General features: G+C 44.0%; 1 protein-coding gene and 1 long non-coding RNA gene across 2 annotated transcripts; one reads left to right on the top strand and one right to left on the bottom strand.

Annotated features, from left to right (window-relative positions):
* Positions 1 to 14,420: 14,420 nt before the first annotated feature.
* On the bottom strand, positions 14,421 to 19,243 carry LOC146206754 (uncharacterized). Its single transcript, XR_014704504.1, has 2 exons — positions 18,765 to 19,243; positions 14,421 to 18,160 (listed from the first exon to the last, which is right to left on the bottom strand). It is a non-coding gene; the product is annotated as an uncharacterized LOC146206754 (long non-coding RNA).
* A 1,714-nt stretch (positions 19,244 to 20,957) lies between these two features.
* On the top strand, positions 20,958 to 22,828 carry LOC146206753 (uncharacterized). Its single transcript, XM_084591559.1, has 5 exons — positions 20,958 to 21,085; positions 21,168 to 21,246; positions 21,337 to 21,453; positions 21,593 to 21,671; positions 21,762 to 22,828. Exons 1-5 carry the CDS (start codon positions 20,989 to 20,991, stop codon positions 21,831 to 21,833), a joined length of 444 nt encoding a protein of 147 aa, XP_084447685.1. The 5' UTR covers positions 20,958 to 20,988; the 3' UTR covers positions 21,834 to 22,828.
* Positions 22,829 to 23,316: the final 488 nt, after the last annotated feature.

The raw sequence follows: 23,316 nt of genomic DNA, 5'->3' as shown, positions 1-23,316 counted from the left end.
ATAGAGAGACAGAACAGATATTAGAGGTGTAGTAAAAATAATAATAAATTTAAATTAGTCGGTATCTGGCCCGTATGTGATTGTCTTAGCAGTCTGCAGAGCTCGTCACTACAGGCGGGCGTTTGTACTGCATGGCTGCATATTATAGCGCACACAATAAGTTCGGGTGCGCGGGCAGAAAGAAGACCCGCCGCCACGGTGTCACCACGTCTACATAAAGGCTTTGATCCTTTGAGTTCACGTACGGCACACTTTCATCTCAGTCCACACGTCCTTCCTTCTTAAAGGTGTTTTACGCGCACAGCATCACGCTAGTTCTTTTTTTTTAATTAACGAGGGGAACGCTGGGGGCCCTACTGATCTGTGACGTAAGCACGATGCGGTGGCGCTTCTATCGCCAGCGTGGTCCGACTGGGGGTGAAAAATACACTTAGCGCCCATAGGAATACATGGAAGTGAAATATTCCAAAGCAGTTTTCTCATTTCACGGGTCATCTGTGATGTCGTTATTAGGTACAGAGCAGCCAACAACGCCCTGGAATAGATCTTGGAAGTGTGAAATCTCATTACCGAGGCTAAGTATTTTTAAAACACCGCGAAATGTATCGGGGTGCGAGTTGAGAGGGCGACCCATAGAAATACATGTAAACACAACTTACCGCAATATTTTGCTCGGTTCAGCAGCGTTGAACCCTTCTCATTTTTTGGTGAACGTCTTGTACGACGCCTCGACGTCATGTTGCATGACACACTACATTCTCTTGCAAGTAATGCAAGTCTGACGACTTGCGGGACTGCTCACAGCACGGTAAACTGACCGCGCAAAGTTGCAGACGACCATGCACCACCCTCTGTCGCTAGCAGACGCTCCGGAGCTGGAGGTGGTGGGTATCGTCAGCTACGCTGTCGTCTGCTGCAATGCGCGAATCTCGTTCGGTTCATACAGTGTCGTATGGCGTTTGACAACTGCTTTTTAAATGTAATTCTGTCTAGCAAGTATCACTGGAGTGACAGTATTATCAAGCTTATTTACCCTATGCGGCAGCATATCAGACTAAGCAAAACTGCGCGTTTCGCTACACCCAACTTGCCTTTTGGCGGTGTCTGGATTCATAACACAGGTTATTCGGGGAGTTTTAAAAGTAGACTGCCTCCGTAATGACGCACCATACTTTATCACACACTTCCTCAAAGCGCTGGTCAACGATTAACGACCGGCCGTCACTCCTGATGCTCTGCGAAATGAGAAAAATGTTCCGGTAAGTTGTGTTTACATGTATTTCTACGGGTCGCCTTCCCAACTCGCCCCCTAACATGTTTCGCGGTATTTTAAAAATACTTGGCGTCGTTAATGAGATTTCATACTGTCGTGATCTGTTCTAGGATGTTCATAGTTTATTTATTTATTTATTTATTTATTTATTTATTTATTTATTTATTTATTTATTTATTTATTTATTTATTTATTTATTTATTTATTTATTTATTTATTTATTTATTTATTTATTTATTTATTAGATACTGCAGACCTTGCTCAGGTCCAAGCAGGGTGGCAAAAGACAACAATATTACAAGTGAACAATACATCAATCAATGGAAACAGGCAACAGCGAGTCATTCCAATCTGCATTTGTTCAGGGGAAAAATGAAAATTTGAAGACATCCGTCCTTGCAAAATAAGGTGTTAGTGAATTCGGATGATGGTGTCGAGTAAGCCCAGATGTTGAAAGAGACGGATAAGATGAAGAGCCAAATGCTAAATTTCCTTTACAAAGCATGGAAAGTAACCGCAATCGTAAGTCTTTCTTTCTATGTTCAAGAAGTTCAATACCATTATCACGCATTATTTCTGAGGGAGAGTCGTATCGAGAGAATTTGGAATAGATAAATCGTACTGCTTTTCTCTGTACCCTTTCGAGACATTTAATATTTTGTTTTGTAAACGGGTCCCAAACTACACACGCATATTCAAGTTTAGGTCTAATTAAGGAATAATAGGCAAGCAATTTTACGTTAGGTGGAGCACTTTTAAGCTTTTGCCGCAAAAAATATAATTTACGCAGGGCCGAAGAACAGATATTATCAATGTGTAAATTCCATGATAAATTGTTAGCAATTGTGACACCCAAGTACTTATAATTGGTTTGTTCCTACAAAGGCAACGAATCTAACGTGTAAGTAAAGGATAATGGAGCTTTTTGAAGAGAGAAGCGAAGAAAGACAGTTTTTTCAGTGTTAAGCCTCATTCCCCAGATATTGCACCAATCAGAAATGCCAGCAAGAGAAGCATTTAAATCAATTTGATCGTTTGGTGACATGATTTCGCGAAAGAGCACACAATCGTCCGCAAACAAACCGATTTTCACAGTGGAATTGATTGCAGTGGTAATGTCATTTATGTAAATTAAAAAAAGCAATGGGCCTAGGACACATCCTTGAGGGACTCCTGATGTGACTGGAAGACAGCCAGATTGTTGCTCATTAACAGATACGAACTGGTGGCGATTTGTTAAATAGTTCCTTATCCATGCGATCAAAATTTCAGGAAGCTCAAGATGTCGCAGTTTTAGTATCAGTTTGTCATGTGGAACAGTATCGAAGGCTTTGCTAAAATCAAGAAACAGCGCATCAATTTGACCATTTTTATCAAGGCTTGAGGCGAGTGAATGTATTACGCTGACTAGTTGTGTAACTGTCGAATAGCCTTTTCTGAATCCGTGCTGAAAATGAGACAGTATTGAGTGTTTATCCAGAAATTCATTAATCTGATTGGCAACAATATGTTCAATTAGCTTACAACATGAGGATGTCAGTGATATCGGACGGTAATTTTCTAACAATGAACGGTCGCCCTTCTTGAACACCGGCACAATTCTGGCTATCTTCCAGTCATCCGGTAATTTTCCAGCGATTAATGAAGCACGAAATATAATAACAAGGAACTTTGCAATGGATTCAGCATATCGTTTCAAAAAAATGTTTCCAAGGTTGTCAGGACCACATGAAGATTTAGTTTTTAAGTTTAATAGCATCGAAACTATGCCAGGGTGCGAAATAAAATTTGTCTCAGATGGGTGAAACATTTTTAATTGGATGAACAAATACCAGAATTAGAAAATACGCTATGAAAATAACAATTGAAATGACTCGCAATATCCCGGTGATCGGTAATGATTGAACCATCAATGCAAATCTGGGATACTGGTTTCTTTTTTTCGCTCATATGGTTCCAGAACTTTTCGGGCTGTTCAACAATAAAGTTTGGTAATACTGTATTGAAGTAGCGTTCCTTCGAGGTCCGTACTGCACGCGCAAGTTTTTCTTTCATTTCTTTAACGTGATCGAGTTGTAGGGGTTTTTTCTTTAACCTTTTTATCTTACGGGTCATGTGAATAATGTCACGTGTCATCCACGGATTTTGTTTGCGAATTACTTTGCATTTATCAGGCACAAAGTTATCAATACAGTACTGACAAATGTCTTTAAAACGGCGCCAAAGTGTTGTCACGTCACTGTCGTTAAAGTCTGTGAGGCAGGTTTCCATATGTTCTATTATGGCTGCATCATTTGCGCGTGAGTAGTCCTTGAATGATCGCTTTACAGGTTTTTCATATGAGGCGGAAGAGACCTTCTACAACTGCAACATTATACTCAGTTAACATTCTGGGCAGAAATACCAGATCAAGCACAGATTCACAGGGTCCTTGCACACGTGTTGGCTCCTGAACTATTTGAATTAAATCGTGCGTTAGCATTATGTCAAGCATGATGTTTAAATGTTTACTGGTCCGCGAAAGTGCTTGCAAACGTTCCCAATTGATGTCAGGTAAATTTAGGTCACCTACTAGTAACAATTTATTTGATTGGAATTGAGACATGTTTCCTTGTAGCTTGACTAAATACTCAGGCGGCGCATCGGGAGGTCTGTAAATGGCGAACAAAATAAATTTGTGCCCCAACACCTGATTTTTATGCTTAAGCTTTCGAGACTTGGGTCGTCTTCCAGGACAACAGCTTCTATATGGTTCTTAATAAGGACTGCAACGCCGCCTCCCCTAGAATTCCGATCCTTGCGGAAAACTTGATAGCACTGAGGGAACACATCCTCGTCACTTATTTCAGACCGCAGCCACGTCTCCGTTATCACTGCTATATGTGGATCGTGCTCTAATAAAGTAACTTCAAGATTTTCTGTTTTGTTTACCACGCTGCGAGCGTTTAGGTTAATAATACGCAGTTGCTTGTCGCACTTTTGTAAAAAGCGTCAAGTTTCTGGCTGCGGGGAGGGTTTGCTATTAATCTTTACACGCATGTTCTTGGCCTCATCCCAGAAAAAAAGTTCTTTATCAATCTTGAGTTTGTCATGAACTAGGTATATAAAAAAAAGGGGGGGGGGGGTTACAAATGATCTAAATTAAACCGCGGCAACAAGCGCGACGACCGGAAGCTCGCGCAATAAGCAATTTGTCACTGCAGTGAGTTTACATATTGCTATCGGTGCGGACTTCAACAATTTCGCCATATTATGCAGCGTGAATGGAAAGGCGCATTTCCATTCACGCTGATTAATGCCGAAATTGTTGAAGTCCGCACCGATAGGAATATGTAAACACACTGCAGTGCCAATTCTTGCTTCCGTCTCTCAGAAGCATCGGCGACAAACACGTCGCTTTTCTCCACGTACGGTAGATTTCGTAAACACGTTTGTCAGCTGATCACGATTTCCTGAAGATCTTCAGCGACGCCGGCGCCTGAACTTCGGTCTGATGGTCCCATGGTGCACTTGGAGCCTCAGAATGAAGCGTCAACCTTCAAAAACGCGACCACTTTTTACAAAACACTACAAATTTCATCACGATCAAGGAACAAGGACGAGTTACGTGGGTAAAGTGTGATGATGATAACGATGATTTATTGACCATTCCCTTTTTATGGGGTGGGCACCGTGTAGGTGCCCCAGTCGTAAGAAAGAAAAAATCAACACAACGGACGAAAAGAAAAAAAAAAACATTACAGCAAAGAGTACACAACACAAATCTACCACTCGGCTTGCCTACAGGTGGGGTCCAATCTGAACGAGCCGCAAAGCACGCTGGGTAATTCTGACTTTCGGGTCTTTCTGCAAGACACGCGTCTGCTGCGCTGTGCTTGAAACTCGGCATCAACAAGCTTAAATTCGACTCTTCAAAGCGCGAATGAGGTGGTAGAAAAGGTCATAATGATATGCGCACATGTTATGACCCTATTTAACGTTTCGTATTTGAAGAAAACGGGTGAAAAATCGCTGCAAGTGCAACTGTTACGACGCGTGTCGTCTGTTCGCGCTGAAGTTTGCGTGCATCATTCATTGGGTCAAAGTTTGTTTTTCGTTGATTTCATCATACAGTCGCTACATATATATTTCTAAAATATACTAAAGGGAGAAGTTTTTAGAGGTATTTCACTAGCTGAAGCGCCGGTTAATTAGATTGCCAGCAGCCGCAGTTTAGCGATACCTATAGGAGCTAACTGTCGCGCAAGTTGTAGCTGCGACGGCTAGAGTTGAAAGCATGCAAATACCACGCGGACATTGTGCACTATTTTTTGCAGCCTTTACAAAGCTTTATCAGAGCAGCTAGGGTTTCTTGCCTTGCGGTGTACTGCAGCTATCTGCAAACACGGCCGGTACACCGCGTTTTAGTTGCTCAGCTAAAATTGTGACATGTGATTCTAACAGTGTGTTGTGCTATCCCTCCAGAAGATCTAGATTTACTTACCAGTGCTTCGAAACCTTAGAAGTGTGCACAATATTCGCTATTTTAAGCTACATGCTCTTGACAGCTCAACTGATTTTGTTTACATATGTGCTTTTTTTTTTCTGAAAACTGTAGGCGGTAGAATGCCAAAGAATTGTATTATGGTTAACATCATACTGTCAGTCAATGAAACCATTATCATAATCACGAAATAAATAAAAATTTCTCTAAAGCATTTGATTTTTACTTGAGTTGTATTACGAAAATGCAACTGCATGATATGTACGACTTGCATTTTTAGCACTTTTGTATTCATTTTGCATGCATCATACCTCAAACTGTATGTAGCCAAAACTGTATGGCCAAAAACCTCTACTAATATTTGTTGAGGGCCTGGGTCGGCTAGTATTGTAGCTATTCCGGCATTCAGAGAGACATATCCACTTGCCGAGGCTACAGTGCATGCGAGAAAACCTCACTCATAAACAAAATTAACCAAGCATAGTGTGTGGGATATTTTACACCATTCGTATACAACTGTGGAAGCTCTCCAGGCTTGAAATTCCCATGCTTGATTCCCCAATACTGATTGCTGCATTATGTCAGCCAAAAAAGGGAAGTACTAGAACAAAAGCTTTGTTTTAATGGCATTTCTTGAAATCTCCAGAAACTTCAGAATCAGAATGCAAAACCAATATTTCTTCCAATAAAAGCCGGGAATTAAGAGCCTGTAACTATTATGCTGTTGTGTACTTTGTGCTGGAGTCTGACAGAAAAACTATATTGTGTACATACAGATGTTTCCAGCAGGCACATAGGCTGTTAATGCATACATACTGAAATGTGGGAATGTATAACTTCTCCACTATATGCAATGTGTTCAAGGTAAAGGAGTCAAGTACGAAAGGCCAGGCATAAAGTCTGGTTCTTAATAATGAAAACATAATTGAAAGCAAGGTATCAACACTTAGCACAGCTTTGCTATGGGCACCAAAAGAAACATTCAGGCACAAGAAAATAGCGAAAGATAAAAGTGACTAGCCTTTATTATACAACCATGAAAGAGCAAATCTTGTTGGAAATTGGAAACCGTTCTCGTACTGTAATTACACCTCATAAAACTTTCTCCAGCAGAACTTTTGCAGCACATTTTTTACAGCATGTGAATAATCGACCTCCAAGCAAGGCTCATGCAGAGTAAGGAATAGTAAATTGTGACAAAATGCCTAGTACAGGCTGTAGAAATAAGCTTTAATAGACCTGTAAGCAAGTAACCACAAGCTGTAAGAAAATGCATAGTACAGAGCACAGAAATTTTGCCTCGGCAAGATTCATACTTCTTATCCTTACAGACATAAAAGCTGCTAGCTAGGCCAGCCCCTGCCTACCTTGCAGAATTTTGCACTTCTTCAGATAGCCAATGACCACCAGTGCCTTGTTTTCCATCTGAAGGCCACACAGCAAATGAAAATAACACATAAACTTCACGTATGCAGCACCTTGGATTAAGTAGCTTACGTAGATATTCATTTAGTTTTCTCATGAAAGTTTCGCAGCGCTTAGACCATTATAAAACCGCTTTGCTGAAGAGCAAAATTTAGTTTTATACCATGTATCTCAGCTGTCAGCTTTTCTATGTACCACAATGAAATATGAAAAATAGCTGGACAATGTTAGTGCTGTCCTGAAGTGAAGATTTTCATGACTCTGACCCAGAACATATAAAAATACTGTTAATTTTTATCCTTGAAACAGTCTTTAACAGTCTCTCTTTTTACAAAGGATAAGAATAAACACCCCCGCACCATGTATAAAAGGTCACCGCAAGCAGGAAGCTATCCATCTTGCTCGCATTTCTTCGCAATTTTGTGCGTGCTCACGCTGATTGCTTGGCTAGTGAAATCATGTTACGTTGTCTGGAGTTAAATCAGCAAATCTCTCACACAACAATGTATAAATCTTACAAGTGCTAACGGTGGCACGCTGACCTAGTCAGGTAACGAGATCAACCATCGACAGCTGATTGCACTGGTCGTGGTTACAGAAACTTACATTCAGCAGAAATGTCCGGGGAGAAAATTTCTCCGTACTTATAATATCCTATCACGCTGTACGGACGGAGGCCAAACAACACAATTTGCGAACCTTTTGAAGATGTGAAACGACCGCTCGCTACTGCCGTCATCATACGAAAACAGCTGTAGCGCCTAGCTGAAGTCGCCCGAGCGATAATTTGGTGCTCCTGAACGAGAGAAAACAACCTACCTCACAAACTTTCCTAGCTTTCACAGCGCTATCCAACAATTAATTGACAAACTACTCGAAATGCAGTGCCAGCAATTGAGGGGTGGGAGGCTGCCCTATCCAGCTCTGGACTAGAGGCCCAACGGGCCCTCGTGACACGTGCGCGGGTAGCAGCGGCAGCCGCTGGAGTCCCGGACTAGGGACCCCACCTACACATCCCCCTCCCTTAAATATACTTAATAAAGTTTCTCACTCACTCACTCACGACTGGGGGTGAAAAATAGACTTAGCGCCCATAGGAATACATGGAAGCGAAATATTCCAATAATAATAATAATAATAATAATAATAATAATAATAATAATAATTGGTTAACAGGAAGGGAAAGGCGCAGTATCTGTCACACTTGCTATGTGGACACCTGAACCGCGCCGTAAGAGAAGGGATGAAGGTGGGAGTGAAAGTGGAAAGAGAGAAAGGGGAGCCGTAGTGGAGGGCTACGGAGTAATTTCGACCACCTGGGGATCTTTAACGTGCGCTGATATCGCACAGCACACGGACGCCACTTCGTTTCGCCTCCATCGAAACGCAGCCGCCGAGGTCGGGCGAAATATTCCAAAACAGTCTTCTTATTTCACGGGTCATCTGTGATGTCGTTATTAGGTACAGAGCAACCATGAACGCCCTCAGATAGATGGTGGAAGTGTGAAATCTCATTACCGAGGCTAAGTATTTCTAAAACACCGCGAAACGTATCGGGGTGCGAGTTGAGAGAGCGACCCATAGAAATACATGTAAACACAACTAATTACCGCAATATTTTGCTCGGTTCAGCAGCGTTGAACCCTTCTCATTTTTTGGTGAACGTCTTGTACAACGCCCGACGTCATGTTGCATGACACACTACATTCTCTTGCAAGTAATGCAAGTCTGACGACTTGCGGGACCGCTCACAGCACGATAAACTGACCGCGCACAGTTGCAGACGACCATGCACCAACGGCGCTGTCGCTAGCAGACGCTCCGGAGCTGGAGGTGGTGGGGATCGCCAGCTACGCTGTCGTCTGCTGCAATGCGCGAATCTCGTTCGGTTCATACAGTGTCGTATGGCGTTTGACAACTGCTTTTTAAATGTAATTCTGTCTAGAAAGTATCACTGGAGTGACAGTATTATCAAGCTTGTTTAGCCTATGCGGCAGCATATCAGACTAAGCAAAACTGCGCGATTCACTACACACAGCTTGCCTTTTGGCGGTGTCTGGATTCATAACACAGGTTATTCGGGGAGTTTTAAAAGTAGACTGCCTCCGTAATGACGCACCATATACTTTATCACACACTTCTTCAAAGCACTGGTCAACGTTTAATGACCGGCCACCACTTCTGATGCTTTGCGAAATGAGAAAAATGTCCCGGTAAGTTGTGTTTACATGTATTTCTACGGGTCGCCTTCCTAACTCGCACCCCAACATGTTTCGCGGTATTTTAAAAATACTTCGCTACGGTAATGAGATTTCATATTTTGAAGCTCTGTTCTAGGATGTTCATAGTTGCTTAGTACCGAATAGTACGACATCACAGGTGCCCCGTGAAATGAGACAACTGCTTTGGAATATTTCGATTCCATGTATTCCTATGGACACTAACCCTATTTTTCACCCCCAGTCGGCTGCGGCGCCGCGAACCCCAATACTGATTGCTGCAAACACGGTGTTGGTCTGTATGAGCATATACAAGAACACTATTTTGCCTACGACTGCAGCGCCACCAAGGTCAATGTAAATGGTCGCGTTACTTGGAAGAAAACGCGTGCAGCTGCCTATTGCCAGCGGCCTCAACTCGATGATGAGGGCCCCTGCGAACTGTGTGGCCAATTACTAAAGCGCATAAAATAAGATCTGTCAGAACTCCAAAGAACTGAAAGTAAATATAATATTCACGCTCAGGAATGAATGCAGTTTTCGCTTCCTCCATGCATTTAGTATGCGTTGCGTAGTTGTCCAAAGCTCAGATATGGCTCAGACCGAAGCCATGGCCGAAGCTTTTTCAATCGCGAGATGGGTGCGTCATTGGCCCCGGTTCAACGTTCATTGTTGCGTGCTGCGTACAGAGTGGGTTATCTGCACCAAACAGTATTTCGTTCTGCTGGTTGTGGTAGAGCTGCTTTACAGCAAGGCGAAGACTGCGTGTGCTCGATGAGAAACTGATTGCCGCCGCATGTGCGCATTTCTGGACGATGGGACAATGCTGCGTCACAGCTCGGCGGCTCGGCTACAGCCACTGTAGTTCGGCTCGGCCAGCTCGGCCTCCCAGGCACGTCGCAAAAGTGGTGGCTTGTTTTACGGATACCCGTTTGCATGAGCGGCGTATCGCTGTATGTTTTAATTGAACGGTGAAGGTGAGATTTTATTGCCCCCAAGACGCGTGTCGCATTGCGCAAAGCCTTCCGTTCCGCTCCCTTTACCGGGTGTTTTGCTTACTGCGTCGTATTGCCGCACCAACGTTCGCTGAATGTGCTTAATTAGCTGTTATCACAGGGATGTTCCTATTGTCAATCGGATCTCTCTCATGAACATGTTAAATGCTTGTTGTTAATTTGTAGCCTCTCAGTGACAAATGAAGCGTGAGTAAAATAATGGAATCGTGAACAGGGCAAGACTTATTGGAGCGAAGCTATATCGCAGGTATTTTCACTTCTCAGACGCATTAACGTCTAAATACTAGCAATCCCAATTTGAATTCCTTACCATAAGCTCTTACAGGTTGGTGTTCTAGCGCTAGCGTTAGTTATTCCGTTCGTTTGTTTTTTGTTCTTTGACACTGATATGTACTTTGCTTGTTAGCAAAATCTTTTACCCTTTTATAATCTTACCGCGTCTCGTTTGAAGACCTACACTCAGGTCATTTTATCACGAGGACTTCATGAATACCGTGACGAATGAGCGGTGGTCGCTTTTCTACACTTCAAAATTTGCTTTGTCGTGAAGCGTCTATGTAAGTAATCGTGAATTAAAAAAGCCTGGCTTTCTATGCAGCACAGCTTCACTCATTTATGCCCTTAGTGGAATCCCTCAAGCCATGTGATTCTATCCATGTGCTTGCCGAATTCACTTGGAGGCCCTTTATGTTCACAAACGTGCCCGAAGAAATAAGCCCCAGAATGCGTTTACATGACGCGTGACGAAAGACTAGGCTAACGACGACGGAGGCAAAACGATGCTATATGATAAGGTGGTTAAAGATGCCGTAACATTTCAGTTAACGTAAAACTTGACAGCAGAAATCCATGTCAAGTAAAGTTGGCTGAACAGTTACGGTGTCCATTCTTCTGCCTTATCCGAGCATCGTACTGCATCCGTCGTCGTTGGCTTTGTTTTTCGTTCATAAGTAAAAAAGACAAATTACCCGCCAAAAGTACGTCATTGTGACGTCACACCGTCACGTGTTTGCTTTGCCACAGTTCGCAGGGGGCGCCGGGAAACTAACGCCTCGCTCAGAGTCGGGTGGTGCAGTGGTAAGACGCCCGGGGCCCGATCCTCGATATTATAGTGAACTACTCGATATTCACCTTTTCGGCCATGTTGTGACGTACCCGTGACGTAAAATTTGAGGCGGTGCTAAAACGCGTGTACACAGAAATTGATGACGAAATTTTAAAAAAACAAGGAAAAAAGTTACAAAAAATAACGCCGTCGTCTGCTACTTGGCGCCGATTACAAAAAAGCCAGCGCTGCGATGCCATTGGCGATGCCGAGAAGCTGAAGGTACTTAAGGGTCGGTGAGAACCGTGTTTACGCTGCATATACGCGTCGCGCTGCAGGGCAAGGCTGAGGAGATTTTGAGATACTTACGTATATGTTGCGGCTGTATTGTACTATTAGTTACGGTCGTTGCGACCACAGTGCATCATAGTACACACGCTGTCGGACGTCCAGCAGCAGCGAGGCTGAGCGAACGGCGGTACTCGACGCAAACCCCACAAACAGCCGGTCGTCAAGTGTGAGCGATGCCTTACTTGAGATGAGTGCATGTGGCTAGCTGTGCGTAAGTTTCAGTTATGGACTTAGTCGCGCAGAGAAATCGGCGAGTATCAGCATCGAGCTTTGCACATTCACTTCTCAGCTAGTGGGTATAAAGAATTTGTTTACGAATACTGAGAATTGGAAATGCCCAGCAGATTTTCGGGCTGCAGTTGCCACTAGAGAAGAGACACACATGTTCGACGACAATGCTGGCCTTCTCAAGGTATCACTGCCGTTGGAAACTGCCTGCGGCAGCCCACCGTTTCCATCATATGTTAGCAAGTCTGCGCTACGGCTACGTGTCGGCTTCAGTGACGTAGCGTGCGGATGTCGGCCCGGTGGAGCGGCGAAGTGAAAACTCGCATAGTGGAGAGCTCGATTAGGCCATATATCTGGCGATCTTAGCCTGCGCTGACGTCGGACCACCTTTAGCGCGTTAATTCCATTGAAATGCGATCGTCATGGCTGGGCAACGCACATACTGCGGATCAGAGAGCCGAGCGTCTATAATCATTATTGAGCCATCGCGGCGGGGACGTCTTCACGCTGCCGCACAGGAAACGTTACCGCGAATTTCGTCACAAAAATAAGCAGGTAAGATTTTCTAGCAGCAATAAAAATGCAATAAAAAGTGTAGCCAGATGCCCACTGGCAGCAACAGGTTAGCTTTCACGCTGATGGCATTTAATGTGCCCTGAATTAGACACAGCACGCTGTATGCACATTTCACCGCATGCAGAGTGTGTCACTCTGTTGTGGCAGATGTATTAATTACTTCGTTAAAATAAAAAAATTATTCTCCGTGGTTTCTGAGCATGTTGCATAAAAACATTTTATAAAAGTAGCAACACTGCTCGTCTGATGCAGGTACACATCACACCACAATGTCACAAGTGAAACAAAATTTGTCAGGTACAGCCTAGTTCATTTGCTACTGTTTACCAGTTTTGCACTTGCAATAGCATCTGGCACTTTCTTTCAGTGCAGCAAGATTCTTCAGAGGAGAGAAGGGTGAAGAGGTCGGCTAGAGAAATGCCTTCACATATAGTATTTGACGCTCAGGAAGTGAAGGAACAGACATGAAGAGTGAATATGATATATGATGCCTAATTACAATGAGCTAGATGCAGTATGGAAACCATTTTCTTGAAGCAATTGTCATTGAATGTAGCATTCATGCACACATTAACCAGTGCACATGCTACACAAAGCCCGAACCTGTCTCTGAGTGAAGCAAGGGAGCCAAAGGGGAAAACAAGCGTGGCTTTAAATACACCGTAAGTAAAAAGTAACAGCAACAAAAAAGAAAAACAGAAGCATGCACAGGAACAATATTAGACAAAAAGAGGCATGAATTGCAAGGCTGATGTGGCCTGCAGTACATTATTTTTCGGAGAGACAGCAATGCAACCGGGTGGTGTTCTGGATTTTTTGGCAAAGGTTCATTAATGCCAGGTGATAATACTGTATGATTTGTATTGGCTTTGCCATCCCGTGTGCTCTTCCAGCAATGCATAATGTCCAACGTCGAAAATTCCTAACATCCACTCTCTGGCAGAGTGGATGTTAAACAGATCTGGCAGAGACATTAGTCTGCTAACCAAGATCCGTATAACTCGTGCTATGGTCTTTCCAGTTGTGATGTATGAATGCGAGAGGTGGACTGTGAAAAAGGCTGACCGCCGAAGAATCGACGCGTTTGAATTGTGGTGCTGGCGAAGACTCTTGAGAGTTCCTTGGACTGCCATTGGAGGGTCCTGACTGCTCATTGGAGAGTCAAATTCTAAAGTTAAAGCTCAGCTACTTTGGTCATCTGATGAGAAGAGAGGAGTCGCTGGAGAAAGATTTGATGTTGGGAAAGGTTGAGGGTGGCCGGAGAAGGGGTAGGCAGCGAACGCGATGGTTAGAGGGCATCCTCGAGGCACTGCAGATGAAGTTATGTGATGTTAGGAAGATAGTGAGAGGCCGGAAAGCGTGACCGTGACATGGTCCATAGGGTCACGACGAGTCGGGCATGACTGAATGACTGAACTGACACTCTGACTCAAAAACATGCTCAAATGAACCTCACCTGAATACGGGCATAAATATGGGAATAAAGCATGGAATTTACTTTTTCGATATTCTGATTGCATATCATTGGAAAACTAAATGTGATGGCTTGTTTAAATGAGCGTATGATTTGCAGCTAGTGTGTCTTGTATGCATGGTTTTTCCAACAGGTTGCAGTATAGCTTCTGTCCTTTATTTTGGCAAAACATGCACACTTTAAGAGACCTCTACTCGCGTAACACATTCCCTGTAGCTTTAAACAGCTCGTCGTTGACTAACAATTGGTGTATCATTTACTTTCGATACATTTTTGGCATTTTTTTTACATGCACCTGACATGAAGCCTTGCTTATAAGAAAACTGAAAATTACAATATACAAAACAATACAAAATTTATTTACAGCACTGCACACTCTACAATACACAGCCTAAAATGAAAGGCTGTCACACATTCAAGTAATTACAGTATTGTTGTACTTGTACAGCTCATCGCCATATCTGAAAGGTGGCACGGCCTTGGAGACCAAAGAAGAGAAATTAGTTATACAAAGCAAGGGAACACAAGATAGGGTCAAAAACCCATTCTCCAAGTGTTTGGCCCAAGATAACCCCAGCACCAGCAAAGCAAGCACCCACTGTTTTACCAATGAGTACCCAACACTACTGAGGATTGGTCCCCAAATGCTCAAACCACTAGGCTGCAACTACAGTCAAGGGATGCTATGCGTTCCGCAGTATTACCAGTATCAAAGATTATGGAACTCAACGTCATTTAAATGGTAGTCGGCACCTGGGACAGAGCAAGTATTCCCTGATTCTGTTATGGACAGGGCAAAGGTAGTTATAGTGTGTGTAAGAATGATTTTATCTGTGCATAAATGCCTGCCACACCTAGAATGCTCCCTTTATGCAGTCTACCAAAAAGCAGAAATGTTTGTCTCGGGAAGACAAGCTTTAAGCATTATTTCCGCAAGTCACTCATGTGACAGCTATCAGGCAAACCAGCACAGCACTTGAAAACTTCATGCTCTAAAAACAATTGTGGGGACACGCAAGCTCAGCATTTACCGCTATGACACAACAGCTTTTATGGCTCCTGTCTGCAGACTCTCGTTCATGTGAACCGACTTTGCTACTGCTAACAACTAGTATTTATTCTATGATACATATCAGTAGCGTATACCTGTAGGTTATCCAATTATGTGGAAGACCACTTGTCTAGATACCTATAAAGCCCACTCTAACCAAGCTGTATGGATGCGTTTCCATGGCCTAAGGGTTGCCTGTCTTATTACCCAAAGATCCTCCAAGGTTTATCACCTCACACATTCATCTCAAAGGTGAAGCCAGAGACGTCACATTGAGTACTCGGCCATGTCACCTGTCTGAAATGTGCCCAAGATTTTCCACTCACAACGTCGCGTTTGGTGCAGAAGAGAGGCTTTAACGTTGCTCCATCAAAAAAAAAAAGCAAGAAGCCAATAGCTGAACATCTACGCTACATTAGGCTCTGCTGGCTCGCAAGACATTTGACCACGGTGCCAACAGCCAAGTTATAGATGCAGCTGTGGCAGAGGCTGTACCACAGAAACAACACAAGAATGTGGTCAAGATAAAATGAAATCGCTTTGTTCACAAATTCTTCAATACATCATGAAAAAGAATGTCTCACTTATGGATAGTATGACGTCTACTGTGTTCAATATTATTGTATCTTCAGGAAGTTATGTTTTGAATGCAATCTTAAGAATATATTGTGGTGTTCAATTTAGGCTGTACACATAGCAGACGTGCAAAATATGGAACGCATTATGAGGGTTAAATGCAGAGAGGATTGCTGAAGCTGATATAATAGGAAAGCATAGAGATACTAGATAACGTAGAAAACAAATGTGACAATAGGATAGGTATAAGTGAAACTAGTGCAGCTGTCACTTATGAGAGCAAAACGTTATACAACTCAGTACTAGCACAATGGTACAAAATGTTGAAAAGTGATGATGAAACAAAAGTGTCCTTGAAAGTGCTTCTACATAAATGAAATGAAAGTGATTGGCATAAAATTTATGCCCCTTCCTTAAAATCTCAATTTAAAGCTCACAAAGAACAATGAAGATAAGGCTACAAAAGCAACTAACAGAAAACAAAAAAATGAAGCAGTTATACAGAGCTGCAATCATTCGATAGACATCTCGAGTGATGAAGCCATGCTCCAGTGGCTTAGAGCATGATGTGAGCTTTACCTACCCTCTTTTAACCTATGTGAGTGCTGGAGGGCATGTGGAAGCAGCAAGAATGTGTCAAGAAACAACTGGCCCAGATAGCAGCCTCATAATAGGGGTATGGAAGGTCTACACACAACGCTACCATGGAGGGAGATATTTTATGGAACAAGATATGTAGCAATGCACAAAAGGAGCGAAGCATTTTGTAGAGCTGCAGTCAAAAATTTATGAAGGAAAATCTTATCAAAAAGTTTTTATTTCATTCCTGCGCTTGTGCATCATTATTGTGACTATGGGTTATATAGTGTAACATGAAATGTCAAGCAATTTATCTCGTACACAAATGAATGCATTCTTTCCCCTGCGAAGCCACCTTCAAGAACGTTTGCCAGTGGGTGCACATGCACATCAATATCACCTAGTTACAAAACAGAGAAGTCAATAGTTGCCTTTGTAAAAAAACTGAAGAATACAAAAATGTTCATTGATAGCCGAGTCACACAAATGATGCAGAGGTTAAACAGGTTATCTGGGATCTTGGTTAACATCACTAAAAAGCATCAGTAATTGCAGTGCAAAGTGAAAATGGCAAATTTTGCAAAAGTGGAATCTAAAATTGCCAAAATGGGTTGACAGGTTGGCGGGGACCTCATTTTTCGTGCATACAACAATGAAAGACAATGACCACCAAATAGATGCACAAATTATCCTTGGGAAAACTAGTTGATTGCTGTTCATCTACATTCAGCATATGAAGGAAGCAATAGAAAACAAGCATAAAGGCAACCAAATACAAAGAAGCACAGCTCGCTTCACTCTGCAGTTTGTGGAAAAACACAGTGGGCACCTCACGTTTCACCCTAGTAGCACACAAGATAGGTGTAACGAAATGGACTCTGCTATGGTAAACGACTGCAGACACATTCACCAGGGTGCACGTATGTCAAATATTCTCACTGAAGTAGTAGTACATCGCAGACTGCCTGCTTGCCACAAACACCAAAGTGAATTATGAACTACTGGTGCACGCACGTCCTACTCAGAATGGCACTTCTGGAGGTAGAAGGAGAACGTTTTTGCACCTTCCTGTGTGTCATTGACATGAAGAACTTAATAAAATGCACACTGAGTTTAAGCAGAACACAAAAAAGCAAAGTATACAATAAAGGATGACAGCCATAGTGGAGGGCTCCGGAAATTTCGACCACCTGGGGTTCTTTAACGTGCACTAACATAGCACAGCACACGGGCGCCTTGCTTTTCGCCTCCATCGAAAAGCTGCCGCCGAGGCCGGGATTCGATCCCGCGTCCCTGAGAACAGTAGTCGAGCGCCGTAACCACTGCGTCACCCCAAAGCTGAACTTGGTTCTTGCACATGCTATCAACAAAATGTACACCAAAGAGATGGTTATATCCCAAAACCATAGAAAAAATTAAGACTTGGACGGCTTTTCAGCAGTACGCTATCGAACATGAAGCAGTAAGAATGTGCACATTGATCACTTGTGGCATATATCAAAATCATGACAGCGAGTGAAAATCTCAAGTGCAGGTGATCAAGTTGTTCCTGTCCGAGTTAATATAAATGTTGCATGTCCTCTTCCTTGTACTTGTTGATGTTCCTGCTGCGATTACCATTTGCAGGTGGCGTCAATGTCATGTGATCTGCACACACTACAAGCTGTAACGTTCTTCAAAAAGAGCTGTTCATCTGCATAGCACTTCACATCTGATGTGGCCGTCCAAGGACAAGGCGTGGCCTCCCAGATTATACAAGCCTAGCAGAGAGGTTAATGATGTTGAATATGGCCCCAGGATTTCTCACCACATGATGACTCAGATTGGAAGTGCTGCAACGGCTGCGCAAGGTCCACACGATCACCTGCAAATGTTTAGTGCCTAAATTATATGAAAATAAAATTTCAAACATGCATGGCACAGGAACATTCAAAATCATCAAAGCTGCAAGCTAAGCCCGTAAAGTGTAATCTATCAATGCAAGAAATGGTCAGTGCAAAACCTATACCTAAGTGAACCATTTCCGTAACAGGTAAAGACGGCTTGGTGGCGGAAATTGTTGTGTGACGGTTAACCTTTTCCTTTCTTTCTTTCTTTTCTTTTTTTTCTTCTTTTTTTTTCTTTTTGCAATTAAAGGAACGACTTATATCAGGCGATTTCACTTGTTTTTCCTTTCTCGGTCGTCGAAACCATTAACGAAGAAATCTTGACAACTACGAGCACACAGCTTTTTTTTTTTTTTTTTTTTTTTAAAGTTCGTGCAGTGTAGAGAAGTTGAAGAAAATTATAATGCGTCGTAGAAATAGGCAGCTAAAAGCAACGCAAAATGCTGCTTAAAAATATCGGATTCGCCGCATGCGTCCTGTAAGTATTCCTTTAATCTTCAGTCATTTCCCGCCTGCGTACAACTTGAATGCGAATGACGCTGTATGAACAGTCACCTTTGCAGGTTTTCCTATTGTACTTACCTCTGTGATGCTCGACGTGCTGCATCATTTCCAGCAGATTGACTGCGTTGCCTTGCTAGTCGACACCCATCGAGAAGCCCGACACATTCCGGGAGCTCGTTGCTCGGCCGAACGAATAGATTTCGTGCCATCCAACATCAGAGGCGTTCACCACTGGCGATCACACCCGAAACACCAGTAGCTCAACAGTTCAACACTCCGAGCGCAGGGCGATTCTCGCCTCGGAGCTTGCAAAGCCGCCACACTACACTCCTCGTCAGATGACTGATCTGACTGTACTGACGAGCTATCTTTCAAGAGAATTTGACAGCACTGCTGTGCTGCAGCAAATCCTCGATCACCACTTGCAGACGACGAACGGCACGAAGACCACTCATAAGCGTACAAGTTTTTTTGTAAGCGTACCTCCCTCCATGCCTCCCTCCATGGCCGCCGCCATTGCTGGGATATCATAAACGCGCTGACGAAGGATTTCTTACCATGGGAAGAAAGGGTTTGAAATAAGAAAGCAGTTAGCGCCGTCACGCGGCTGCACGCTTCTGCCCCCATTACAGATCGTCTCAAGCGTCCTTTATTTCACACGCGCGCATGATTTGCCTTTCTAGTGCGTTTAAAAAGCCATACAAGGTGTATATAAAGTTATCCTTTTACTTTTAATAACAAGCTAAGAAACTACGGTAAGCTAACGGCTGCATAAATCAGCTTGCCTGTCGCCATAGTCTCATTAGCATAATTCGGGCACCTCGCCACTCGGCGAAATTATGGCGGCCAAACGTCAGCATTTTCGGTAATGGCGGCACATCAGTTACGTCATGACGCGTCAATTTGACGTATTCTAAATATGCTTGCGTATCACGTGTTTCACGTGACATAGCTCCAGCCAATCAAATTTGAGCATCCGCTCCTTCCCAGTATGCCATTATTTTCATCACATTGGTTAATCGAGCGTAAGTGTTCTCCAAACCACCATCAGTAACTTTGCTTCCACTCCAAAATCATTCGTATTTGTCATTCAGGCAACAAGGATAGCTCCGGTTGAAATCAATTTTCACGGCTACGTCATTTTGACGTAACCGCTAAAAGTGATTGCCTCAACTGATGGTTTCGCGCCACATGTTTGAAGCACGTGACTCTTTTCTGAGCCAATCAGAAAGACAATATGGCGCCGCCAGGGGAAGGCGAATATCGAAGATCGGGCCCTCGGGTACCTCGCCACTCCACGAAATTATGGCGGCCAAAGTATATTCTAGGCACTATAGCCAAACGTCAGCATTTTCGGTAATGGCGGCACATCAGTTACGTCATGACGCGTCAATTTGACGTAATCTAAATATGCTTGCGTATCACTTGTTTCGCGTGACATAGCTCCAGCCAATCAAATTTGAGCATCCGCTCCTTCCCAGTATGCCATTATTTTCATCACATTGGTTAATCGAGCGTAAGTGTTCTCCAAACCACCATCAGTAACTTTGTTTCCACTCCAAAATCATTCGTATTTGTCATCCAGGCAAGAAGGATAGCTCCGGTTGAAATCAATTTTCACGGCTACGTCATTTTCACGTAACCGCTAAAAGTGCTTGCCTCGACTTATGGTTTCGCGCCACAAGTTTGAAGCACGTGACTCTTTCCAGAGCCAATCAGAAAGACAATATGGCGCCGCCAGGGGAAGGCGAATATCGAGGATCGGGCCCCCGACCACTGTGCCGGAGCTCCCGGTTTCGAACCCGACCGCGGCGGCTGCGTTTCGATGGAGGCGAAACAAAGTGGCGTCCGTGTGCTGTGCGATGTCAGCGCACGTAAAAGGTCCCCAGGTGGTCGAAATTACTCCGTAGCCCTCCACTACGGCTCCTCTTTCTCTATTTCCACTTTCATTCCCACCTTTCTCCCTTACGGCGCGGTTCGGGTGACCTCAGAGCAAGTGTGACAGTTGCTGCGCCTTTCCCTTCCTGTGAACCAATTATTATTATATTACGCTACCATGGCGCCACCTCGACCGCCTTCTTTTTAAACACGAAGGAGAAAAAGAAATTCTTCAGAGCAGACATCTCAATAAATGTTCGAAATAAATTGTGCTAAGTTTTCTGGGTTGACTATTTTGGGCTATATTTATGAGTTGACATGACATATTGGTATATTGGGTACATCCTGCAGAACGTTTGACGGGTCATGCTGCAAGACCCTGGCAACCCTGGCCATCGATGACGCGGACGAAACTCTCTGGTGAATGCATTTTTTATCGATGCACTGCAGAAGACGCCAGCTCAGCGAAGCCATGGGAAAAGAATCTGTTTCAGATTCCGGTCAGTGGGAATTACCTACAGGTCAGCATTATACTTCTCCAAGCTTTGAGAACTTCGGTGCATCTTCAAGAGCCGCAACTAAATTTACTTCTTACCCTTTCAGAATCCTTAGGCCTTGTGAAAGGTCCGCCTGGCCTGACTGGCATGGCGTGTCTGCGTTCGGCTTGGAACACAGCCTGCAGGTGAGCTGTACCGTCTTGGTAAACCCACCGTATCTGCCATAGTGTGTGGCGTCGCAGCGAGCGAATCCCCCTGCTGTTGACAATGTGCAGGTCAGCGGCTGTAAACTGGAGGGCGACCAATGGTCCAGGGAGTTCACGTCCAATGAAAGCCATGGGCTGTAACCGCGATGGACTTCACCGGCCGGAAGCGGACGGGCTACTTATAGCGTACGAGATAAATGCCAAACGTGTGGCACAAATATAATTCGTATTACTATCTGCGAAAGTGATTCGTATTTTGACTCCTCATTTGCTGTTTTTTTTTAATGCGAAAGCATTACTTCAAATTTACTTCTTACCCTTTCAGAATCCTTAGGCCTTGTGAAAGGTCCGCCTGGCCTGACTGGCATGGCGTGTCTGCGTTCGGCTTGGAACACAGCCTGCAGGTGAGCTGTACCGTCTTGGTAAACCCACCGTATCTGCCATAGTGTGTGGCGTCGCAGCGAGCGAATCCCCCTGCTGTTGCCAATGTGCAGGTCAGCGGCTGTAAACTGGAGGGCGACCAATGGTCCAGGGAGTTCACGTCCAATGAAAGCCATGGGCTGTAACCGCGATGGACTTCACCGGCCGGAAGCGGACGGGCTACTTATAGCGTACGAGATAAATGCCAAACGTGTGGCACAAATATAATTCGTATTACTATCTGCGAAAGTGATTCGTATTTTGACTCATTTGCTGTTTTTTTTTAATGCGAAAGCATTACTTCGCTATGTTCATAGATTTCATCCGCAGAACGCGCCCGCAAAACCGTGTATGCAGCAGTTGTGAGTAATGGGGAAGTGGTAGAGGTGGTGTGTGGTGTCAATCGATAGAGGGTGACGTTATGTTGTGTCTGAAAAAACAATTAGGCCGATATGTTAATTAGGTAATTAGAATAACTGGTTTACAGGAAAGGAGCAGTACTGCCACACTTGTTCTGTTTACACCTGAATAGCGCCGTAAGGGAAGGGAGAAAGGTGGGAATGAAAGGGGTGTCGTACGGATATTAAGTCAAGGATGTGACGTCACGCTACCGGAAGTAGAGCCGAGAAAAAGGACATAGGAAGGAATTGGCGCGCAATTTGAAAGTACCAAAGACTAAACTGGGTAAACAAGAATTAATGGGAGGTAGAGGATGTGACGTCACGCAACCGGAAGTAGAGCCGAAAAGGGGCATAGGAAGGGACCGGCGCGCCATTTGAACGTACCAAAGACTAAAATGGGCAAGAAGTGAATCAAGCAACTAGAAGCAACCAGCAGCAGCATCCGTGCTTTCGATTACTCCAATGCAGATTCTGCAGTGATCTTTAATTTTTTTGCGGACAGCCTTTGTGCCAGACTTCAGGTACAGTAACATGGATAATCTGCGAAAGTGATTCGTATTTTGGCGCTACACTTGCTGTTTTTCTGAAGGAACAGACACTCCGCGTCTTGTTCCGTTCTCGTCGTCTGCGCAGGCTTCGATGCTTGATCTTAACCGGTCCGGAAAGAAAGTGGCAGCTCCTACGGTACATTTTCTTAATGCGAAAATATTCTAAATCACTTTAATAAAGCTTGTGTTGGTGCGTCGATTGTGCGTTTACTCTTTATTGATTCTCGTCGTAGTAATACTTGGTTCACACGAAGGCAAAGGCGCAGTATCTGTCCCACTTGTTTCTGTGGACACCTGAGCCGCACCATAAGGGAAGGGAGGAAGGTGGGAGTGCAAGTGGAAGGATAAAGATGTTGGTTGGTTTGTGGGGTTTCACATCCCAAAGCGACTTTGGCTATGAGAGACGCCGCAGTGGAGTACTCCGGAAATTTCGACCACCTGGGGTTCTTTACCGTGCACTGACATCGTACAGCACACGGGCGCCTTGCTTCTCGCCTCCATTGAAAAGCTGCCGCCGAGGCCGGGATTCGATCCCGTGTCCTTGGGAACAGTAGTCGAGCGCAATAACCACTGCGCCACCCCGGCGGGGTAATAGAAAGAGGAGCCGTATTGGAGGGCTACGGAGTAATTTCGACCACCTGGAAATCTTTAACGTGCGCTGACATTACACAGTACACGGA

The sequence above is a fragment of the Amblyomma maculatum genome, chromosome 1 (genome assembly GCF_055883805.1).
Source record: "Amblyomma maculatum isolate TAMU_Amacu chromosome 1, ASM5588380v1, whole genome shotgun sequence".
Taxonomy (NCBI): Eukaryota; Metazoa; Arthropoda; class Arachnida; order Ixodida; family Ixodidae; genus Amblyomma; species Amblyomma maculatum.
Note: the sequence above shows the minus strand (reverse complement) of the source record. Positions and strands in the feature narration are given on the sequence as shown.